Source organism: Chiloscyllium punctatum, chromosome 11 (genome assembly GCF_047496795.1).
Source record: "Chiloscyllium punctatum isolate Juve2018m chromosome 11, sChiPun1.3, whole genome shotgun sequence".
Classification (NCBI taxonomy): domain Eukaryota; kingdom Metazoa; phylum Chordata; class Chondrichthyes; order Orectolobiformes; family Hemiscylliidae; genus Chiloscyllium; species Chiloscyllium punctatum.
Genome location: NC_092749.1, coordinates 49,963,990 through 49,985,376, shown reverse-complemented (window position 1 = coordinate 49,985,376; position 21,387 = coordinate 49,963,990). Strand labels below are relative to the sequence as shown.

At 39.0% G+C, this 21,387-nt stretch overlaps 1 protein-coding gene across 1 annotated transcript in view; it reads right to left on the bottom strand.

The window, feature by feature from the left end:
* The window catches only part of ush2a (Usher syndrome 2A (autosomal recessive, mild)), a 929,735-nt gene extending 909,173 nt beyond the window's left edge, over positions 1–20,562 (bottom strand). The window contains 1 exon segment of the mRNA XM_072580162.1: positions 20,317–20,562. Coding sequence (XP_072436263.1) covers positions 20,317–20,562 — 246 coding nt within the window.
* Between the last annotated feature and the right edge of the window lie 825 nt (positions 20,563–21,387).

Here is a 21,387-nt window from a genome sequence, read left to right as displayed (position 1 = left end):
AGCAGTGTGATATCATTTAGGTGCTTAAATGAGCCAATTGATTTTGGTTATCCCTAATTGCAATGTAATTTAGTGCTGGCTCAGGGACTGAATAGAATCCACTCACTCCCTTGCACTCCCAAGAGCTGTCCTATGAACTTTGTTGGATTTGGCAGTGGCTTTAATTCAGTCAGCACCCCCCACCCACCACAGAACTGGTAGATTCGTCATCAGTTCACAAACCCCTGTCAAGCCCACTAAATCCAACACATACATATAATAAGTGCATTCATAATTTTAACACTATCCTGGAAATCAAGGAGAGGGATAATAGGGACAACATTGAGTTGTTCATCAATTTTCAATTGGAAACAAGCCAGAAGGGTTACTTAAAGTTTCAACTCTATTGGTGTCTAGTTGAAATGCTGGGTTCTAACTTTGAATTCTGCCCTTCCTTAACACCTAATGATTGAACCTGAAATAAATTTTGCAGAGTCTCTCTCGCTTGTCTGCCATAAGGAAGAACCGTAAAAACCAAGGAGAAGTAGCACAATCGGTAATTACACTTAGTTTCTGGGGTTTCAGCATCAATTCCACTACATTATGACAGTGGGAGAACCCCTGTGGAAATCTGTCCTGTGGGACACCAAGATAAACTATCATGTTGTCAGTCTAGGAAAATTTTCAAAATTATAGCATGGGTGGTCAACCTTCCCTCTTAATAACTTGAGCTTGGGTGGGACAACGTCTGAGCTTATTTTGTCAGACACATTTATGATCTAGCCTCTTAATTGCAGTAATGCTTTAGATTTATCACAGAGAATTATGATAGCAGTATTTAGCAGGATGAATATAAGATTAATGACCAAAACCTGTAGAAGTGGCCACAATTCACTTGTCTATGAAGCAGTTACAAATTCAGATGGAAATCATTAAGCAATGGGGATAAAGAGCACACTTACTTATTACTACAATTGTCATAACCATTTGTAACATATCTGAAATCATGCTTACTTTAATCATTTGCAATTATAACACACAAGTAGAAATTTGTATAGTTTATTCAATGTAGTTGACTGTTCCATATTCATTACACTTGCAATAAAGTCCTCGTTCACTTTTAAATAGACTTGTCTTTTTTTTTAACTGGACCACCCAAAGTAAAGGCTGATGGTTTATAATGCAAGGCACCGTCGAGGTTTAAACATTTTCAGGAAATCAGAAATAGTCTGAGCCCATCATTTTCAATTTGCAGAACTTCAAGTGAAAATTTCAGTACTTAAATATCTTGAGGGTTTTTATTTCTACCAATCCTTCAGGCAAAAGTTCTAGACCACGACAACCCTCAGGGTGAAAATATTCTCACTTCATCTCCAATCCTTCTGTCAATTACTTAAATTTATGCCCCTTAGTTACTGACTTCTCTGCCAGGGGAAATGGTTCCTTTCCATGCAGTCTACTGGGCTCTTTGTGATTTTGTACATTTCAATTCTCCCAAACAACTCATCCAATCCTACCTCAAAGCTTAAATTCTCCTTTGGTAGCTACACTCTCATGAATCTCTTCTGCACCCTCTCCACTATAATCACAACCATCCTGTAAATTAACATTCAGAATTGTGGGCAGTAGTCTAGCTATGGGCTAACCAGGGTTTTTTGCAGTTACTGCATTTTTTTTGCTTTTTTCTTTCTATGCTTTGTGTCGTTATCATTCATGAGAACCCCAAAGTGCTGTAGATATTTTTAACTTGCAATTCCAAAGGGCACTTTTCAAAACAGGATAGCACAACCAAAGATATCTGTGGATGTAAATTAAGTGGCTGTCTAGAGAGATGGAGAAAAAGAAAGAGAGAGAGAGAGAGAGAGAGAGACAGATTAAATGTATCACCTAAAGTGTCAAAGAAACTTCAAAAAGACTGGATGGTGATTCCCTGTAACAATAAAGATAGAAAAAGGTTGACAACATCCTGTTCAAGAGTAAATAATCACCTTGTGGATTATGCCCCAAAATGCAGCATTTTGTGCTTTTCCCTTGGAAGAATACACAAGTACTGGAAATAAAAATCCAGTTTCAACTCTGAGTGGACTAATGAGACTGAATACTCTTTTATATACATATATCAACCCAGGTTTGAAAATTAGCAAGCTATGTAGGTGACAGTGAAAGAACTATCCCTTGGTTACACCTATGTTGCAGGTAGACATAGACCCTACCTCACTTTGAGTGCTATAAACCCGATTTTAATAAAGAATCGGAAGAAAAGAACTTCAATCAGCCTACCAAACTAAGAATCTCCAAAACAAAATGACTATTCAATTACCAACTGCAATGCTACCAGTAGCCTCGACTAAAACAGCTGCAACTGTTGCAGTGGAGGTTACTGGTATTGTTGACATTGGTGGGTGAACACAATTCAGAAACTGGTCCGCATGTATTTTTTTAAACTTTTATCTGTTTGGACTCCCCCCTTATTTCCAACTCTATATATGTGTGTTCATTGCTAATTCTTCTCATGTCTTGTGATCTGATGATGAGTTCCAACTGTGCATGCTCACCTTGAATTTTCTTTTAAAAATAAAACACATGCATACACATGCAGAATATAAAAGCGATTTTTAAGAAATTAATCATGAATTCTACTTATTAAACCATTCTTTTCTCTTCACCCTTCTTCTTTCATTCTTCAGAGCTTTTATAAGTTTTTATTTTTCTTTGTTTCAATATATTTCAGAGACTTTGTTGCTACTACACATGCTCCAGATCAAAACACACCTACAAAAAATATTAACTTAGCACACTAATGACTTATGTTTTTTGATACTTTCATGGCATATCACTGGCAAGACCATCACTTGTTATTCGTCGCTAAATTGCTCTTGAAGTGTATGGCTTGCTAATCCATTTCAGAGAGCAGTTAAGTCAAACACAATGTTGTGAATCTGGATTCACATGTAGGCCAAATCAGGTAAGGATGCCAGGTTTCCTTCCCTAGAGTGCATTAGTGAACCAAGTAGGCTTTTAGAATGAATGACAATTGTTGCATAGTCACCATGGGGATGGCTTTTTAAACTCCAGCTTTTTCTTTCCTAACTTAAATCCAAGTTTCATCATCTAACATGCTGGGACTTGAATGCATGTCCCCAGGACATTAGCTTGGTATTCTAAATTGTAGTCCAGTCATATTGTGACTACATCATCACTTCCCCTATATTTCAATTACAAAATTTTTCCTTTTAAAGTCTTTAAATTATTGATACCCCAAGAGTTCAAAACAATTAAGGTTAACACTTCACAATGGTGTGGTATTGATATGTACTGTATAAAATGCACAGCAATAACCAAATTCAACTACTCAAGCCTACCTTGTCCACCAACTTTTACAAGGAGCATGCTCATCAGGTCATTCATGATTTTGCTGCTTCATGCAACACAGAAGAAATCATCACCTACAGTTATTGATTCTTGCAATAACTGTCAGTCTAATAATCCTATTATACTATTGATAGGCATTGGCATAAATCACCAAGGTATAAACCACTGGGTAATCTTTGTCACTTGGTTCACAATAATTTCTTTTGATGTATTTCTGTAGAATTAGCTGTCACTTAGGATGTACGGCCTTCAAAGAAAACCAAGAGTTGGAAGCATTTGTGAAAATGAGACTGAGTGCAGAATATTTTGTTATAGCTACAATGCATGTACTTAATATTCTAAGAATTTCACAAAATTGTATTCTTGAAGGTTTTTTCACTAAATATCTGAAGTATTAAGAGTCTAACTAATCTTCAAAAAGTTTCATTTCTGGCTAAGGTTACCACTTTCTACATTTTCAATATTCCACTGAAAAAATGAATTGGCATTACTAATCGAATCCTAATATACTCTGGGGTATCATTATCACTTGTCAATTCTGCTTCAATGTATTCCAATTGGATTACTTGTTCTAAGTTTTCATTTCCAGATGGTATTTTATGCTAAGGTGCTCAAGACGGAACAAAAGGACCTCTATTTTTGGCTCATCGGTTTCTAGACCATATGTTTGGTTTTCAACAACAACTTGTCGTGAGTTTAAAATATTTGAATACAAGAAAGCTTGGAGCAAGAAATGGTGTTTAAGGAGTATCCACATTATACAGTAACTAGAAGTAGTACCTAAGATCATAAAAATAGATAGCTGGTCTCCAGATGACAAGATAAATTCTCACATTTGAAAAGCAGCTTCCCTATTTGCCTGGTTACTTAAGCATATCTGATAATAGGAAATTAATATTGAATACCAGAGTATGGGCCTACAAAGCATGTATTTGAGCACACTGCAGTGAGATCTGGACCATGTACAGCAGGTATAAGAGGAAACTAACAGGCAACAGAAAAAACAGAAAGTCTTTCCACAAATACTGTTACCGCTGGAATAAAAATAGAAAGTCAAAGATTTTTCAAAACTAAATTGTTAATTCTAAAAATGCTTTCCAAATATAGATGAGACTAATGGCTTGGCACTCTACAATTGATGAAAGGTGCAATGTACCAATGGATTTCCTGTATGAAGAACTTACGAGTGCTTCAACCTATTTTCAGATTCAAAAATGTTTACAAAATATACTTAATAACAAGCCAAATTGGGGGGCTCTGCTAAATCAAGCATCCAAAAAGCCTAGAAAGATGATAAAGGAAGACAAAGAAAAAAAAGAGGATAAAGAGGAAAGTGCATTGGATTCCAATGTCAATGCAAGCAGACTTTCACCATTTCACCATGCGAATTGTATCTGCAGTACCTGTACAAGGAGTGGCTTTAAAGAACTGGGCTCTTCAGCAAATCACAATATTACAGCATAGTAAATGAATCACTTTGTCATTTATATTATCCTCTTTCCAAATCAATGCTGCTATCGCAACTTATTCTATGCATTTAACTTTTTGATGAAAGGATCAAATAAATGCTTTTCATCAAAAAAATTAATGTCGCAAAATTTATGCAGGTTCAAATATCATTATAGAACAACTTGATGAGTTGGGGAGCTAGTTCCAATGCACATAGGCCCATAGCCTTCACTGTTTCCTGAAGGAGTTAACTAGCAGGATCCTACCACATATAATGATGAAAGGAGAATCTTGAGTGGTACCATCTAATTTTGGCTGAAAATGTTTGCAAACACTTCAGATTTGTCTCTTGCATTTATATACATGCTTCTTCCAAAGTTGAGATGGGCATATCATTAGCACTTATGATTTCTGTTATATTGTCCACCTTCATGCCAAACTGGATCAAGTAGGGGGCAGAGTGTTTTGCTGTGAGATCGCTTAGCTTTCTCTATAGTATGTTACTCTTGGCACATGTAACTAGCCCTGTTGGTTTACTAGGTATCTGGCTACTTCTGCTATGCCAAACAGACCACGTTTGGTCTGCTTCCTTTCATACCCAATGCTGATGGAGGAGACAGGAAGGTATCCAGCCAAACCTTACAAACCGTGATGATACCCAGTACAGCGGCAGTGTCACATTATATACACAACATTGATTGAAAGATGAAATGACCTGCTCCTTTTGTATTTCTATCTCCACACTCATCTCTCCATTTGAAATGATCTAGAATCATTAGCAATGTGTGCATTTTCATATCTATCCGGGTGCAATTATTTCTGGGTGGACACACAATTATGCATAAATGAAAGTAGCATGCTCATTTATTTATATTTTAATCACAGAGATACTATTGATGACCTCAAAGCACTAATACTGTAGTAAGTTGGAAGTGTCTGATACTTGCTAGTTTACAGAGTCTGTGTTTAATCCCGAGAGACAACAGATAATAGCCCATTAAAGGACAATTCTTAAATGGCTTGTGACCAACCAGGCAAGTTGCAACTGGATAATAATATACCAGTTCAGTTCTTTAGATTGATTTAAACCACACAGAACAGACTTCATTTGAAACAATTTGTAACATTTCAGATCTGTAGCAGTATTGGCTACTGTGTCAAAACTAATGACCTCCAGTACCCTTTAGAGACAATCCTATTTCAAGAAGACCAGTCTTAACTGATTCTATCAATGCTTTATGCAGAAACAGGGTATTCAACAAGCTCATAACAAACTAACAGTGAATGATTATGTTTCATTCTGAATGAAAAACTTTTGGGATAGATTATGATGTAATGTTACCTTCCTGCCAAAGGAGTTTAGAATAAGAAAAATGTTATACTTCTTCTGGGAAAAAAAAAATTACATGAACAAAGACATAAGCACAAGCTCATAATAGATTAGACAGTGATATAGATCTAATCTTTGTCCAAATAAGAGATATTTCTTGTAAACACTCCTCTTTAAAGGTTGAGTATTACTGCAGAGTTCATAACATAATGAATAAAATTAAATAGAATAACAATACGCAGTATTGGCCCATGATTTCCAGTAAAGACAAGACCAATGGCATTTGCCAGTATTTACACACAAATTATACAAGTGAGTGACAAATGCATGGTTAAGCTCAAAAATTCAAAATTTGCAATCCAAGTTATGCTCAATCCACTGCCAGCTTCTCATTGTACCAGAAATCACCAACGTGATGTATGTTATACTGAAAGTTAAATCATTTCACATTTGAGTACCCTGTCAAAGACGTGATAACCATTCCCTGGATACTGGCATGGAAAGATACTTTTTACTGGTGTGGAGTCGCATTCTTCCAGGTTTTAATTGTCTATGGAGAGTTAGAAAATGCAACATTTTAACTTTACAAATGTATTTCAATTTTTCTTCCTTTCTCTTTTAACTTAGCCTTAATCCAACCTTATTGCCTTTATTTCTGCTTCTGTATCTGGTTTGAAATTGAACTCACCCATTCCAATTTACACTTCCTAATATTCATAATTTCACAGTCGTTCAATACAAATCATTGCAAAGGTTCATAGTCTTCTGCCTTCATGACTTAATAAAAGGAGTTGCATATTGCTAATGAGCCTGACATCTTGCCATCAAGATCAAAATTAGGTACTGCTGTGACTTACACAAAGTGAGCACTCAGGAAGGAGCAATCTTAAGTCGGCCTGGAAATTAACACTTAGCAGGTGGGTGGAGGAGATCAACCAGTTGGGAATGTACCATTAAGTGATCCTGCTAGAGATAGTGATGCTATCTTTAAAGGACAGCTAGCATTCTTTCAATGTTGCTAATGCCTCTGTCACTGGTATATGGAGTAAACCTGTTGCTTTAGTGTTGCTGGTACCTGAAGTACACCTGCTGCTTTCCAATGGGCCTGCTGCCTTGTATACTCTGCCCTCATCAATAGCAACCCCACTAAAAGACTGAGGAAGAAGATGTCTGAAACATGGCAGAGGGAAATTATACCTTGCTACTGAATCTCTTCCCAGCTGCTTCAGAAAAACAGGAGATCGTCTGCCCCAGCAACACCATGAAAAGACCAGACCAGCAGATCAAACAAACTGGGATAGTGTTGCAGAAGAGATCAACAGTAATGGGTCATTGTGGCACTTGGCTGCAATGCCATGTTTAGGTTCATGACCTTGTTTATGAGCTACAGTATGTATCTGACACCTCACCTCCCTTATCAGCTTACATGTAGCAATTTCTTGGTGAGGTTGAAGGAAAGGTCCAGCCAGCCAGGCAAACAGGTATGGAGGAGGGGGTCAGACAGCAACACATCCTTTCAGAGGCATGGTCACACCTCCTGCACCAGACTATTGTCTGCAGGTCAACAACAGGACAAAGGTCCGTCCACATCTGGGCATGAGGAGATTGCCTCAGAGGGTTCACCATCCCATTACTCCCTTGTACCTTTGATCAATGCAGATACACTGACATTGATCAGTAACTATTTGCATTTGGATTTGGGGTCCCAGCCTGATAAGCACATGACACATGCTCCTGATCGGATTTCAGAAGATGTGAGAGTCAAGCACATACACTTGGAAAAGTGTGAGAGAACCTGGCCATGCTGAGCCCTCAGCTGATGATGTGCCTCTGAAATCATTGGTAAGGTAGCATAAGCTTCAGCATGAGATGCTCAAGGGCTTGGTAGAGACTTAGGAATGTCCTTATTCATACGGACATTTTTACAACTAGATCTTTAAGATAAACTGGAATTGTTAATGTGTGATCTGCTGACAACAGCAAGCCTACATGGACTGGTTACCAAGCAAACTGGGGAGGGGGTGCTGAGGAGTAGGTCATGTGTTATTGAAATGCACATGTTAGGTTTAACACTCAGAAAAAGACAGAAGAGATGTTCATGTTATTGCAGACATTTTGCCTCAGAGGGTTTGAATAGTATCACAGAGAAATAGACAGATAAACAGACAGAACAATGGCTGCTGTGATCTGCCAGGAGAAAAGGCTGTTTTCTCTGTTAGTTAAGAGACAGCAAGGTGGGGAAAGTGTGCCCACAGATCAAAGAGAACTTTAGATTTAAAACCTAAATGCCTAATTCAAATTAATTAGTATCAAATTAAATCCACCACAAGAATCTAACTTGTGCATACTTCAGAATACCTTACAATTCAATATATCTGACCAATTTTATTATTGCTGTGTACATGGACATGTGTATATTATTTGAAACTTCTTCAGACAACTGACAATTTTTAAATTATTTGTCAGAGATGTGTGGGCATGATTTTTTTGTACTTGGCAATCTTAGAAAACTATCACACATGACTGAAAGTTACAGAGCAGGCCAGAACTATGAATGTGGCTCTTTTAGTGCCACATAGTGGGTATACTGACCTGACCTGGCAGGAAAACCAAGTTGCACAGCTCTTTTGAGTATAAACCTCCTAGGGTCTGCCATTTCCCAACATTCTCCAACACATCACTCCTCACATCAATAAGCCTTATGGGTAAACCTAGCTCTGTCCTTTCAGGCACCTTGCCATATCTGCATCTGACAGAATAGTGCTGATGCTCATATCAATCTTACAGCAATCCCTTGGTGGTCCTCCACAAGCGTTATCCTTCAATCTCCTAAAAACAATCTACAGCTCACACACATTGGTGGGTGTCTTCCTTCCTTGCAGGAAAAAGACAGTGGAAAACCCCAGGGAAAAAGAAGTGAATTTGAGACTAATTTGCATTAGTCTCCACCTCAGCAGTTGCAGAGGTGGTGGCAACGGTGATAAGCTGGGACGTAACACCTCAGGAAATAAGGAATTCGGAGTTACCCAGTGGCAGAATTAAATAACATAGCGAGTGATTTATAATATTCATGTTCATTTTACGTTTATACAATCATGGGGGGTATAGAAAGGGTGAATAGCCAAGGTCTTTCTCCTGCAGTGGGGGAGTCCAAAACTAGATGGCATTGGTTTGGATGAGAGGAGATAGATTTAAAAAGGACCTGAGGGGTAACAAGTGGTGCACATATAGAACAAGCTGTCAGAAGAAGTGGCTGCAATTAGAACATTTAAAAGGCACCTGGATGGGTACATGAATAAGGAGGGTTTCTGGGATATGAACCAAATGGGACTAGGTCAGATTGGAATGTCTGGTCGGCACAGACAAATCGGACCAAAGGGTTTTTTTCCATAGACTCTATGACTCTATGAATTGAAGTAAGATCTGCACAAGAATGTCTTTGAATCTTTTCACCTTGTCAGTTGTAATTCATATTGTCTAGGTCCTTCTAGCATTCGTCAAGAGATTATGTCAGAGAAGGGCAAAGGCACCTCAAAAGAAGTCACTCCCTCTGAGGATGCACTGTCATAGGACTCATGCATATTCCCCAACAGCTCAGCTATATCCACCTCTGGGGGGGTCATCAGTATAGGTCACTGGGACTCACCATGTATCAGCCACTAAAAGCATAACTGAGTGTGAACCTATGAAACATAGGGCTGCAAATATGTTAATTAAGATTTTTTGCCTCCATTTTTAACAACAAGCAGTCAGCTAAGATATTTCATCTCAAGAGGAAATGAGTGTTTCACTGATGTAATGTTAGACATGATTTATATTATTACCAGCATAGGTGCAGAACAACTGTCCTAACTCAAGGTAAATAAATCTCAGGAGCCACATAAGACACAGCCAAGGATCCTTAAAGTAGTAGCAAGAGAGAAAATTGTAAGAATTCTAGCTCAAATCTTCCTGAAGGCACTGAATATTAATGTGGTACCTGGGACTGAAGGCAGGCAGCTAATACACCTAAAACAAAGGTATCTATAGTTCCTGAGGAAATTGTAGCCATTATGTGTACATTTAAAAAAAAACTTTATCAAGATAAAGATCATGGTGAATTTGGATAGATTTGGAATTATAAAACATAACAAATATGGCTTAGTGAGGGGGCACATGTTCAATTAAACCTTATGATTTTATTTGAAGGGGTAAAGAAGGAGCTTGATCAGAATGAGGTCATGAAGCTGGGGGTTTTGGATTTGAGATAGTATGTCATGAAAGGCCAGATCTGAAAATACAGCTAATGAGAATTACTGGAAATATCCTACAATGGATATGCAAGAGGTGAATTTAAAGAACCAAGAGTCTGATAGAACACAGATTGGCACCATCTGGATAGCGTATTTTGTAACCTATTTTGTTTTCTATCTTCATGACGTAGAGTCACAGGCACAACTGCTACTATTGCACTTGATACAAAACTCATGGTGGCACTCCATGTCAAAGCAGAGCACCATAATGTACAGGAGATTTCAACAAACTTAGGAAGGAGCAGAGGCAATTTAATGTTGTAGAAAAATGTAAAAGTTTCAGAAGGGATAGAGTACCTAGGAAAGAATTATCACTAAAATGGAAATAACATGCAAATAAATTGAAAGAGATCTGGGTACTTAAATCGAAAATAATTTGAAACTATCGCAACAATGCTCTCAGTGAGAAAAATACTTTAGCTGTTGAGACGAATTATAAGATCGACATTAAGCCAAAATAATGTAATCCGATGACTTTATAAATCAGTAATGTGAATACACTTAGATTACACTGTACTGTTCTGATACCCATAGTACAGAAGAGATATGATATTGAAATGATAAGGGAAAGCAACCACAATGACTGATGGAATAGAGGGACTGGATTATGAACAGCACTTATGTAAGATGGGACTGGTCTCACTGAAAGGCAGAAAGTTAAGAAGTGACATAACTGCTGTTTTTAGGATTGTAAGGAGATGAGACCAAGGCAAGTCGTTTCACCTTATTGAGAACAGAAGAGGTAGAGACCACTGCCCAAGAATGTTCAAAACTATCCCATGAAAACATTGCAGAAGATATTAGCATCAAAAAAGAATGTAAAGAGATTCAGGGATGTGGGGGGGGGGGAGAGTTGAAGATGCAATTTGTTACAACATAATGGAGTATAGCACCATACATCAAGTCCTGCTATTTCTGGAATTGTACCATTGGCATAAAACAATACTAACTGAAACTCTAATCCTATTATAAACTCTCCTTACATGTACAGACAAACAAACAAATAGGAAAATGAGATTTTTGTAGAGATAGAAACCTAGAAAAGCAGCTCAGTGACTTTTGCTTCCTGATTCTGATGTTCAGGCATTCTGTGTTTGGCCTGCCAAGCCCTTGGTGTTCATTGTCTTTCTCTGGAGTATTCCACTGGTGTGGAATTGCTGCAGAGAAACTGATTCACTTGAAAAATGCCTCTAATTTATCAATTTAAAAATTACAGCTCACAGCAATTGCTTCTGGAAAGGTAATGAGTTTTCTTCAAGTTTAAATTGAGTTTTTCATTGCAGAGAACAGACAGCTTCTGCCAGAGAGAACAGAATAGCCCACCCTCTCTCTCTCTTTGTCTTTGTTTCTGTTACTGATTCCCATTTCCAAACTTCAAGTTAGCTGAGAGTCAATCGGCTTTACTTGTAAACTTCTCCTTGGCTCCTGATTGTCTGCACACTGGAGAAAGTCAGAGGTGCAAAAACAAATTCACGCAACCATCCTGGTAAATCCCAGTGCCTTTTCGTTTTAGAAAAAAGACAGAACTTACTCCTTGCGCTCCATAGAGTTTAAAGTCACCAAAATAAAAAGACACGGTTCTTTCAAATGCTAACCAATGCATATGTGACTGTTTTGCAGTTTTATGACAATAGGTACAGCATGGGTGTCCAGGGTTGTAGCAGACAAACAAAACTAAATCAGATTCTGTGTGCAGATTTTGATTCAACAACTACTGGCCAGGCTTAACTGGGCTCCAGACCTTTTGCTTCACTTCCATGTTTCTTCACTGCCATGTTAGTGGAAAGTTTTGTCATGTGGAAATGACCTTTCCAGCACTCAGAGTTAAAAGTCTTCTTGGTGGATTGTTGACACTTTATTGCTGGTGTGCATTACATCAGTAGGCAATTTAGTAACAAAAATAGTCCCGTTCTTACTCACCAACTAATTTTATGCAGCTGATTTTAAAATGATACACACTACACTTTGCATGAGGAGTTTCCTTTTAATGTTGTTTCACGTCAGGTCTGATACAGAGTCACATGACACACTCGGCACTATTTTGAAGGAGATTCTCCGGTGTCCTGCCCTCTTGATTACTGCAACTTCCAGTATAAACAGATATGATATAAAGTCATAGAGTCTTAGAGATGTACAGCATGGAAACAGGCCCTTCGGTCCAACTTGTCCATGCCGACCAGATATCCCAAACCAATCTAGTCCCACCTGTCAGCACCCGGCCCATATCCCTCCAAACCCTTCCTATTCAAATACCCATCCAAATGCCTCTTAAATATTGCAATTGTACCAGCCTTCACCACTTCCTCTGGCAGCTCATTCCATACGCATACCACCCTCCATGTAAAACAGTTGCCCCTTTGGTCTCTTTTGTATCTTTCCCCTCTCACCCTAAACCTATTCCCTCTAGTTCTGGACTCCCTGACCCCAGGGAAAAGACTTTGCCTATTTACCCTATCCATGCCCCTCATAATTTTGTAAACCTCTATGAGGTCATCCCTCAGCCTCCGACGCTCCAGGGAAAACAGCCCCAGCCTATTCAGCCTCTCGATAGTTCAAATCCTCCAACCCTGGCAACATCCTTGTAAATCTTTTCTGAACCCTTTCAAGTTTCACAACATCTTTCCGATAGGAAGGAGACCAGAATTGCACGCAATATTCCAACAGTGGCCTAACCACTATGTCCTGTACAACCACAACAGGACCCTAACTCCTGTACTCAATACTCTGACCAATAAAGGAAAGCATACCAAATACCTTCTTCACTATCCTATCTACCTGCGACTCCACTTTCAAGGAGCTATGAACGCGCACTCCAAGGTCTCTTTGTTCAGCAACACTCCCTAGGACCTTACCATTAAGTGTATAAGTCCTGCTAAGATTTGCTTTCCCAAAATGCAGCACCTTGCATTTATCTGAATTAAACTCCATCTGCCACTTCTCAGCCCATTGGCCCATCTGGTCAAGATCATGTTGTAATCTGAGGTAACCCTCTTTGTTGTCCACTAAACCTCCAATTTTGGTGTCATCTGCAAACTTACTAACTGTACCTCTTCTGCTCGCATCCAAATCATTTATGTAAAGGACAAAAAGTAGAGGACCCAGCACCAATCCTTGTGGCACTCCACTGGTCACAGGCCTCCAGTCTGAAAAACAACCCTCCACCACCACCCTCTGTCTTCTACCTTTGAGCCAGTTCTGTGTCCAAATGGCTAGTTCTCCCTGTATTCCATGAGATCTAACCTTGCTAATCAGTCTCCCGTGGAGAACCTTGTCGAATGCCTTTCTGAAGTCCATATAGATCATATCTACTGCTCTGCCCTCATCAATCCTCTTTGTTACTTCTTCAAAAAGCTCAATCAAGTTTGTGAGACATGATTTCCCACGCACAAAGCCATGTTGACTATCCCTAATCAGTCCTTGCCTTTCCAAATATATGTACATCCTGTCCCTCAGGATTATAAGTAGATATAAGTAGTTATTCCATAGATTTGGTGATCAAAACTGTTCACAGTATTCTAGTTGTGTTCTCATTAAATCAGGATACAATTGTAGCAAAATATCATAAGTTATGAAACACAATCCCCTTGCAATATAGCCAACATCCCTTTTCCATCCCAGCCATTCCTGTATGCTTACTATCTGCTTTCCTTATATGAGTTTTTCTGAACATTAACATATAGAAGGTTTACACCGTGTAAAATATTTTGCTTTGGTATTCTTATTCCCAAATTGGGTAACATTTGACTTTCCCAGATACATTCCATCTACCACCCACGTTGTCGCATCTCTTTGCAGTCCCAATGTGTCTGTTTCACAGCTTTCATTCCCACCAAGCTTTGTTCTTAGCATCCCCAAAGGCCAGAGAAAAACTTCATATCCAATTCTCTGGCCAACCATTCACTTATAACTCAATGCCAAAATAGATCGGCATCACTCTGGTCTAAACATTGACCTTCCAGCAACAGACCAGGACAATTTTCCTTTCCAGAAAACAGGTGAAATTGGGATACTGAATTTATTCAAATTTGAGTTAAGTTGATTTTTTAATAGACAAGAGAGTCAAGATAATGGGGTACAGACAGAATAGGAAACACAAGATCTGCCATGATTTTATTGAATGGTAGAGCAGGCTTGAAGGCTCACATGACCTATTCCTGCTCCCAGGTCAAATGTTCCTTTCTTCCTATAATAATAAAAAAAAATGTCATGATGACAGTAAATCTCATGTAGAAGCCGGTCAATACCACTTGGGGCACCAGAGCCATTACATTACTTCATTCAACCTGGTGTACCAACCAGCAAGCAAAATGTCAGATGCTGTCAGACCTGCTGAGTTTCTCCAGTAATTTCTGTTTTTGGAATGTTCCTTAACCTGTCTCAGGGGCTGACATTCAAATGTGATGGATATTCACCTCTGGAAATCCTGGAGAGTTAATTCTGGCATGTTGAGATCAACAAAGTGTGAATGGCTCTCTATGCTAGCACATATTGAATGTCATTTTCATGGAGAAAGCATCCTCCTCAAAGAATACCATTAGCCTACAGCTCACAAATCACTGCCATTGACACAGGACCTCAAAACAAAACCTGTGCACTGTCTAAAATCCCATCGTCCCTGCAGGAATGCATTCCACAGACTGGCAACAGAAACTCAATGTGTGAATGAGAACATCACCAACTGGAACCTGGTAAATCAACAGAATGGTGAGGTCACAGGTCTCAACTTTACACAATAAACCTAGATAATCCTTACCCACTTGAGGACAGGACAGGCTGGGGAGAATGAGGTCACTGCTTCCACATGTGGAACTTGAGATATTGTTTAATTTTAGACTGGGACTTTCCAAATCAGACCATCACCCACATGGTGAACTTTTACACCCTGACAGGTCCATTTCTGGTGGCAGCACAAAACTTCACACAGCATCAACTGAAGCTACTGAATGAATGGTTAACCTCAAATTCAATTACCCCTGCTGTGCCAGCTATATAAATGAAAAATAAATCACTAATAAGCTGAAACATACTCTCTCAGTCTCTGCATCAACATCATTATTGTAGGGTGGAAATTTCCCCTATCTGATGTGCTCACGGCAATGGCAAGAAAGTAAGGAAGCCACAGAGAGAATGAAAAATCCAAATATTAGCATTGAAAACAACTTTTGTAAATTTCTGTACAAGTCTTAAATGGCAATTTTGAAATCTTGCCATCAACAGTGTCAATTTTATTTTCACACATTTCCTTCTTTTAAAGCCCAATTCTTCTCATGACCTCTTTCATTTCTCCTCATCTTTACTGAGAACCTAGATGGTGCAAATTCCTGACTTGTAAATCAGATTAGGTATTCTGCAGTTTACTGAACAGTTATCCGACCCATTGCTCAACTGTTTCTTCACAACAGTATCCCTACATGCTCCAAGGCTTCCATCTTTTACAACTGCTCATTCACTCAAGTTGGTTCAGCAAACCACCAGCCTCACCATATTATCAAACATGTTCTCGGTCCAACTTTCAGCCTTTAACACTTCATTCTAGAGTTCGTGATCACCTAGTATTCCATGCTTCTGCATGGAGGAATACATCTGCATCTTATGTAAATGATTAGGATGCATCATATCAAACTTAGTTTGCTTTCCTAGCATTACTCACTTTTGTGAGCTTATTTAAAGCTGCCAACTTCTGTATGCTTCGCATTTGCTTTTCTTTGAGTATGCTCACTGACTCTAGCACTAACTTAACAGACTGCCTGCCTCTGTGGTTTGCATTGTTCAGATGGAGAGACAGGCAGTTTGTTATGATAGGGAGCACTGAGCATTTAATGGGATGGACATGCCACTCAATGAGATTGTGGAGATGGTTTTTCAACATTGCACTACGAGTGTTAAAGTCAAAGGGGAGCAATCCTTAATCGGGTAAAGCAGGAATACAGTATGTCGGGGGCTGGGGGGGGAAGGGGGGGTGTGGTGGGTACCACTAAAGAATACCAAGATTTAATGGAAGTGGATGTACTCGCCGTTATTGCCGATGCAGGAGCACGAGGGGTAATGAGATGTCCCAAGTGAACGAGTCGGAAACACAGATAATGGGAAGGGTTCATAGTTTGGGAGGTGGAGGTGGGTTAATGACCTGATATAGGCAATAGTGAGAGCTGTAGTCCATGAGTTTTGGAAGGACATTTGTGCAATAGCAAACTGAGAGAGAATGATGGCCCTTTGAAATTGAGGTAGTCATTGACCTTCTTTATATACTACTGAGCGTCTCACCTTACTGACATGGGCTCCAATCGGTTTCCAGGCTAGTTTGATTCAGTGGTGTGGCCTGCTGTCATAGTCAGAAGTAAAGAGGATAACTGCCCCTTCCACAGTACCCTATCCACCAGTATCTCCCCCTGTCCATAGTGAAGGGTAGTTCCTAGCTTTCAGTGTCAAAAGTGGTGTGCAGCTTCAGTTTAAATATAACACCAGCAGTATAAAAGCCAGAAGATTTCAGCAGTGGCAAGCACTTCCACCCCTCCTACTGCACTATTACCCAAGAAGGGCATCCAAGAGCTCACCTGGATTATTAATGAGATGAAGTGCAGAAGACTGAGTAAGAAATATCACTCCCAGTCATGGTAGATCAGCCACCATTGAATCTCATTGAACAAAATACAATCTGAAAATAGAAAAATTCCACCAAAGATGGTAAATAGTCAAGTCTCAGTTCTTCAATCTAATAGGCCCCTCAATTATCCTCTCCTTCCAATATTCAGTTAGTGTCCTTGACTTTGAAGACAGACAAAAAAATATTTGTTCAGCACTGCTGCCATTTCCTCAATCCCTCTGATAATTTTTCATGTCTCTGTTTCAAAGGAGCCAACATTTATATTAATTACTCATCTTTTTATATATTTTAAAAACTCTTACAAAATGCTTTTGTGTTCTTGGACAGTTTTCTCTCAAAATTGTTGTTTTCTAGCTTTATCAACTTTTTGATGATTTGCTTTTTTTTAATTCTTGTAATTCTCATGTTTACTACTGCTCTTTGAAATGTTATTAGTCTTTTGTTTTCAGCTAATGCAATCCTGAACTTTCCTAGTACGGGAACTCTTGCAGAGTTATTTCTTATGGAATGTTGATGAGTTGAATCATTTCTTTAACTGTTTCCTTTTTTTGTTTATCACTATGCATTTTAGTCTATTTACCAAATCAAACTTCACCAACTTTGAATTCGTATTGATGTTATTGGCTTAAGTCAAGTTATGTAAGTCAAGTTCATGACTTTCAAAATTAATATGCAAGTTTACTGTATTATGATCACAGTTTGCGAAACGATCTTTCACTCTGAGATTGTTTAAAAAAAATGCCTCACTGGAACTAAAATAACTTAATCACTGACTGTTTCTGCAATGTATCTTTTTAAGAAACTATCACAATAACATTCTAAAAACTCATCTTCAAAACCACCTTTTCCAATTCCACTGGTTCAATCAGTATGAAAATTAAAGACCCCACATTTATTATATAACCTTTGATTACAAGTTCCAATTATTTCTTGCTAAATGTTAAATCCAATGCTATAATCATTATTATGGGCCCTATAAACTACACCTGGTGTTTTTTAATCCCTTCTATTTTTTAATTTTACATATACTAATTTTACTTCTTGATATTCTTAGTCAAGATCCTTTCCCACTCCCATCTTGATTTCATCTTTTGCTATCTCCTGCTTTTACACACTACAATGCTGCATATCCTATAATATTCACTTCCTGACAGTATTCCCATCAAAAATAAAGTTCTGAAGAAGGGTCACTGGAACCCAAAACATTTAATTCTGCTTTCTCTCCACAAATGCTGCCAGACCTGCTGAGTATATCCAGCAATTTCTGTTTTAGTTTCAACATTCCCTTTAAGCTGTATGGTCATTCAAAGGTCCGCACATGGCAATGAGCAAATCAACACCATTCGCAGCATTGACATCTGAATCCAAACATCACTCACATACACAGACCTTAGACATCCATACAAAAAGAAAAGTAATTATTGGAATGTTGCTTTCCAAACTTAGTCACTTTGGAACCATGTCTCGAAGAATAAATCTAAACTATTTAACTATTTGACTTTTTAATTCTGAATGCTCTGCATAATTAGGCAAAGAGCCTTTAATTTTATGCTTCTATTACTATTATTCTCTGACACAATATTACTGTTAAATTCTCCATCCCTACCTGACCCAGCCTGTTGAACTGTTGGACTTACACCCAAATCACTGTATATTTCTAATCGACAAATTTTTACTCACATACCATTAAACCATTAATCGATACCCCTGCTAGGCACCCATCAACTCCCTACATATTCTTAAATGTAAAGCTGTATCCCTAATGATTTTAAATGCAACTATAGCGCTGGAGAATTTAAAATTTCTAAGTAAGGCCAGAAGATATAGGAGCTGAATTAGGCCATTTGGCCCAATGAGTCTGCTCCATCATTCAAGCATGGCTGATATGTTTCTCAACCCCATTTTCCTGCTTTCTGCCCCATAATTCTTGATTCCCTTATTAATCAAAAACCTGTCTTAAATATACTCAATGAATTGGTATCCGCAAACCTCTGCAGCAATGAGTTCTACAGATTCACCACCCTCTGGCTGAAGACATTCCTCCCCATCTTAGTTCCAAAGGGTCACCCCTTCATACTGAGACAGTGCTCTCAGGTCCCAGTCTCTCCTACCTATGGAAGCACCTTTCCACAACCACTCTATCCAGGTTTCTCAGTGTTCTAAGTTTCAATGCGATTCCCTCTCATCCTTCTAGACTCCATTGAGTACTGACCCCACAGTCCTCAACCACCACCCTCAGTTGACAAGCCCTTCATTCCTGGGATCATTCTTGTAAACGTCCTCTAGAACTGCTCTAATGCCAGCCCATTCTTCTTTAGATATAGTACCCAAAACTGCTCACAATATTACAATTACAGTCTGACAAGAGACTTACACAACCCCAGCAGTACATGCGTGCCCTAGCCCTCTTGAAATGAATGCTAATTTTGCATTCACCTTCCTAATTGCCAACTGAACTTGCATGTTAACCTTAAGGGAATTCTGAACCAAATCTGCTAAGTTGCTTTGCGCTTCAGGTAGCCAAAGCCTTTCAACATTTAGAAAATAGTCTGTGTGTCGATGCTTACTACCGAAATGCATAGTCTCACACTTTCCCACACTGTATTCCATCTGCAACTTCTTTGCCAGTCTCCTAGCCTTTCCAACTCCTTCTGCAGCCTCCCTGCTTCCTCCACACCACTACCCCCTCCACCTATCTTTGTATCATCTGCAAATGAAGTAGCAACGCCCTCTGTTCCTTGATCTAGATCATTAGTATTTAACATGGATTGTTGTAGTCCCAACACTGACCCTTGTGAAATTCCATTAGTCAACAGATGCCATCCTGAAAAAAACGCTTTATTGCCCATTCTTTACCTTCTGCCGGTCAGCCAATCTTCTATCCATGCCTGCACTGTGCCCCTAACACCATGGGGTCTTGTCTTATTGAGCTCTTTCATGTGCAGCATATTGTCAAAGGCCTTCTGGAAACCTGAGTGGATCATGTCCACTAGTTTTCCTTTGTCTAATTTGCTTGTTATCTCCTTAAGAAATTCAAATATAGCTGTCAGGCATGAACTTGCCTTGTATATCCATGCTGACTTAGCTCTGTTTTACCACGCACCTCCAAGTGTTTTGCAATCTAATCCTTAGCAATGAATTTGAAAATCTAACCAAAGATCCAGGCCAGGCTAACCAGTCTACAATTTCCTATCTTCTGCCTCCCTCACTTTTTTAAACAGGTGTGGTATATTACTCTCTTTCCAGTTCTCCAAGACCCTCAGTGACTTTCATAATTCCTGAAACATCACCTCCAATAGACCCAAAATCTCCTTAGCTATCTCCTTCAAAACCCCACGGTGTAGTCCATCTTGTCCAGGAGATTTATCCACCATCAGACCTTTCAGTATATCCAGCACCTTCTCCTTAATGATGGCCACTATGCTCAACTCTGCCCCCTTACTGTCTTGAAGATCTGGTATGCTACTGTTGACATCCATCATGAAGAATGATGCAAAGAACTTGTTCAGTTCCTTTGCCATTTCTTTATTCCCCATTACTACTTCTCCAGCCTTGTGTTCCCATGGTCCAATGTACACTCTTGCCTCTCTCTTACATTTTATATATTTTAAAATATTACATTACGAGTTAGCTTACCTTCGTATTTTATATTCTCCCCCTTATTGCTTTTTTACTTTTACTTAGCTAGTTTCTAATAGCTTCCCAATCCGCTGGCTTCCCACTTATCTTCACCAAGATTGTCTGCATTTTCTTTTGTATTTCTGCTGTCCCTGACTTCCCTTTTCAGCCACAGTTGCCTCATTTTCCACTTAGTATGTTTCTTCTTCCTTGCTATGGATTTATGCTAAGACTCACAAGTTACCCCCAGAAAGTCTTAGCATTGGTGCACAACATCTTCTCTGACAGTCTCCACTTCTAATCAACTCTAGTCAGCCTTTCCCTCATGTCATTATAGTTACCTTTACTCAATTGTATTACTGCAACATTTGATTCAAACTTCTTCTCAAACTGCAGTTTGAATTCTATCATATTGTGGTCACTGGTCCCCAGGGGTTCCTTCACCTTAAGCTTCATAATCAAATCTGCCTCGTCAAATCCAGAATTGCCTGTTCCCTAATGAGCTCTAACACAAGTCACATCAAAAATCCACCTCACAGACATTCCACGTTTCCTTGGGATCCATTAACAACCAGATTTTCCCTTTCCAATTGCATATTGAAGTCCCCCGTGATTATTGTAATTGTACCTTTCTTGCATACCTTTTTATCTCCTAATTTATTTTCTGTCCCACATCCTAACTACTGCTAGGAGGCCACGTAACTCCCAGCAGAGTCTTCTTTCCTTTGCTGTTCATCAACTCT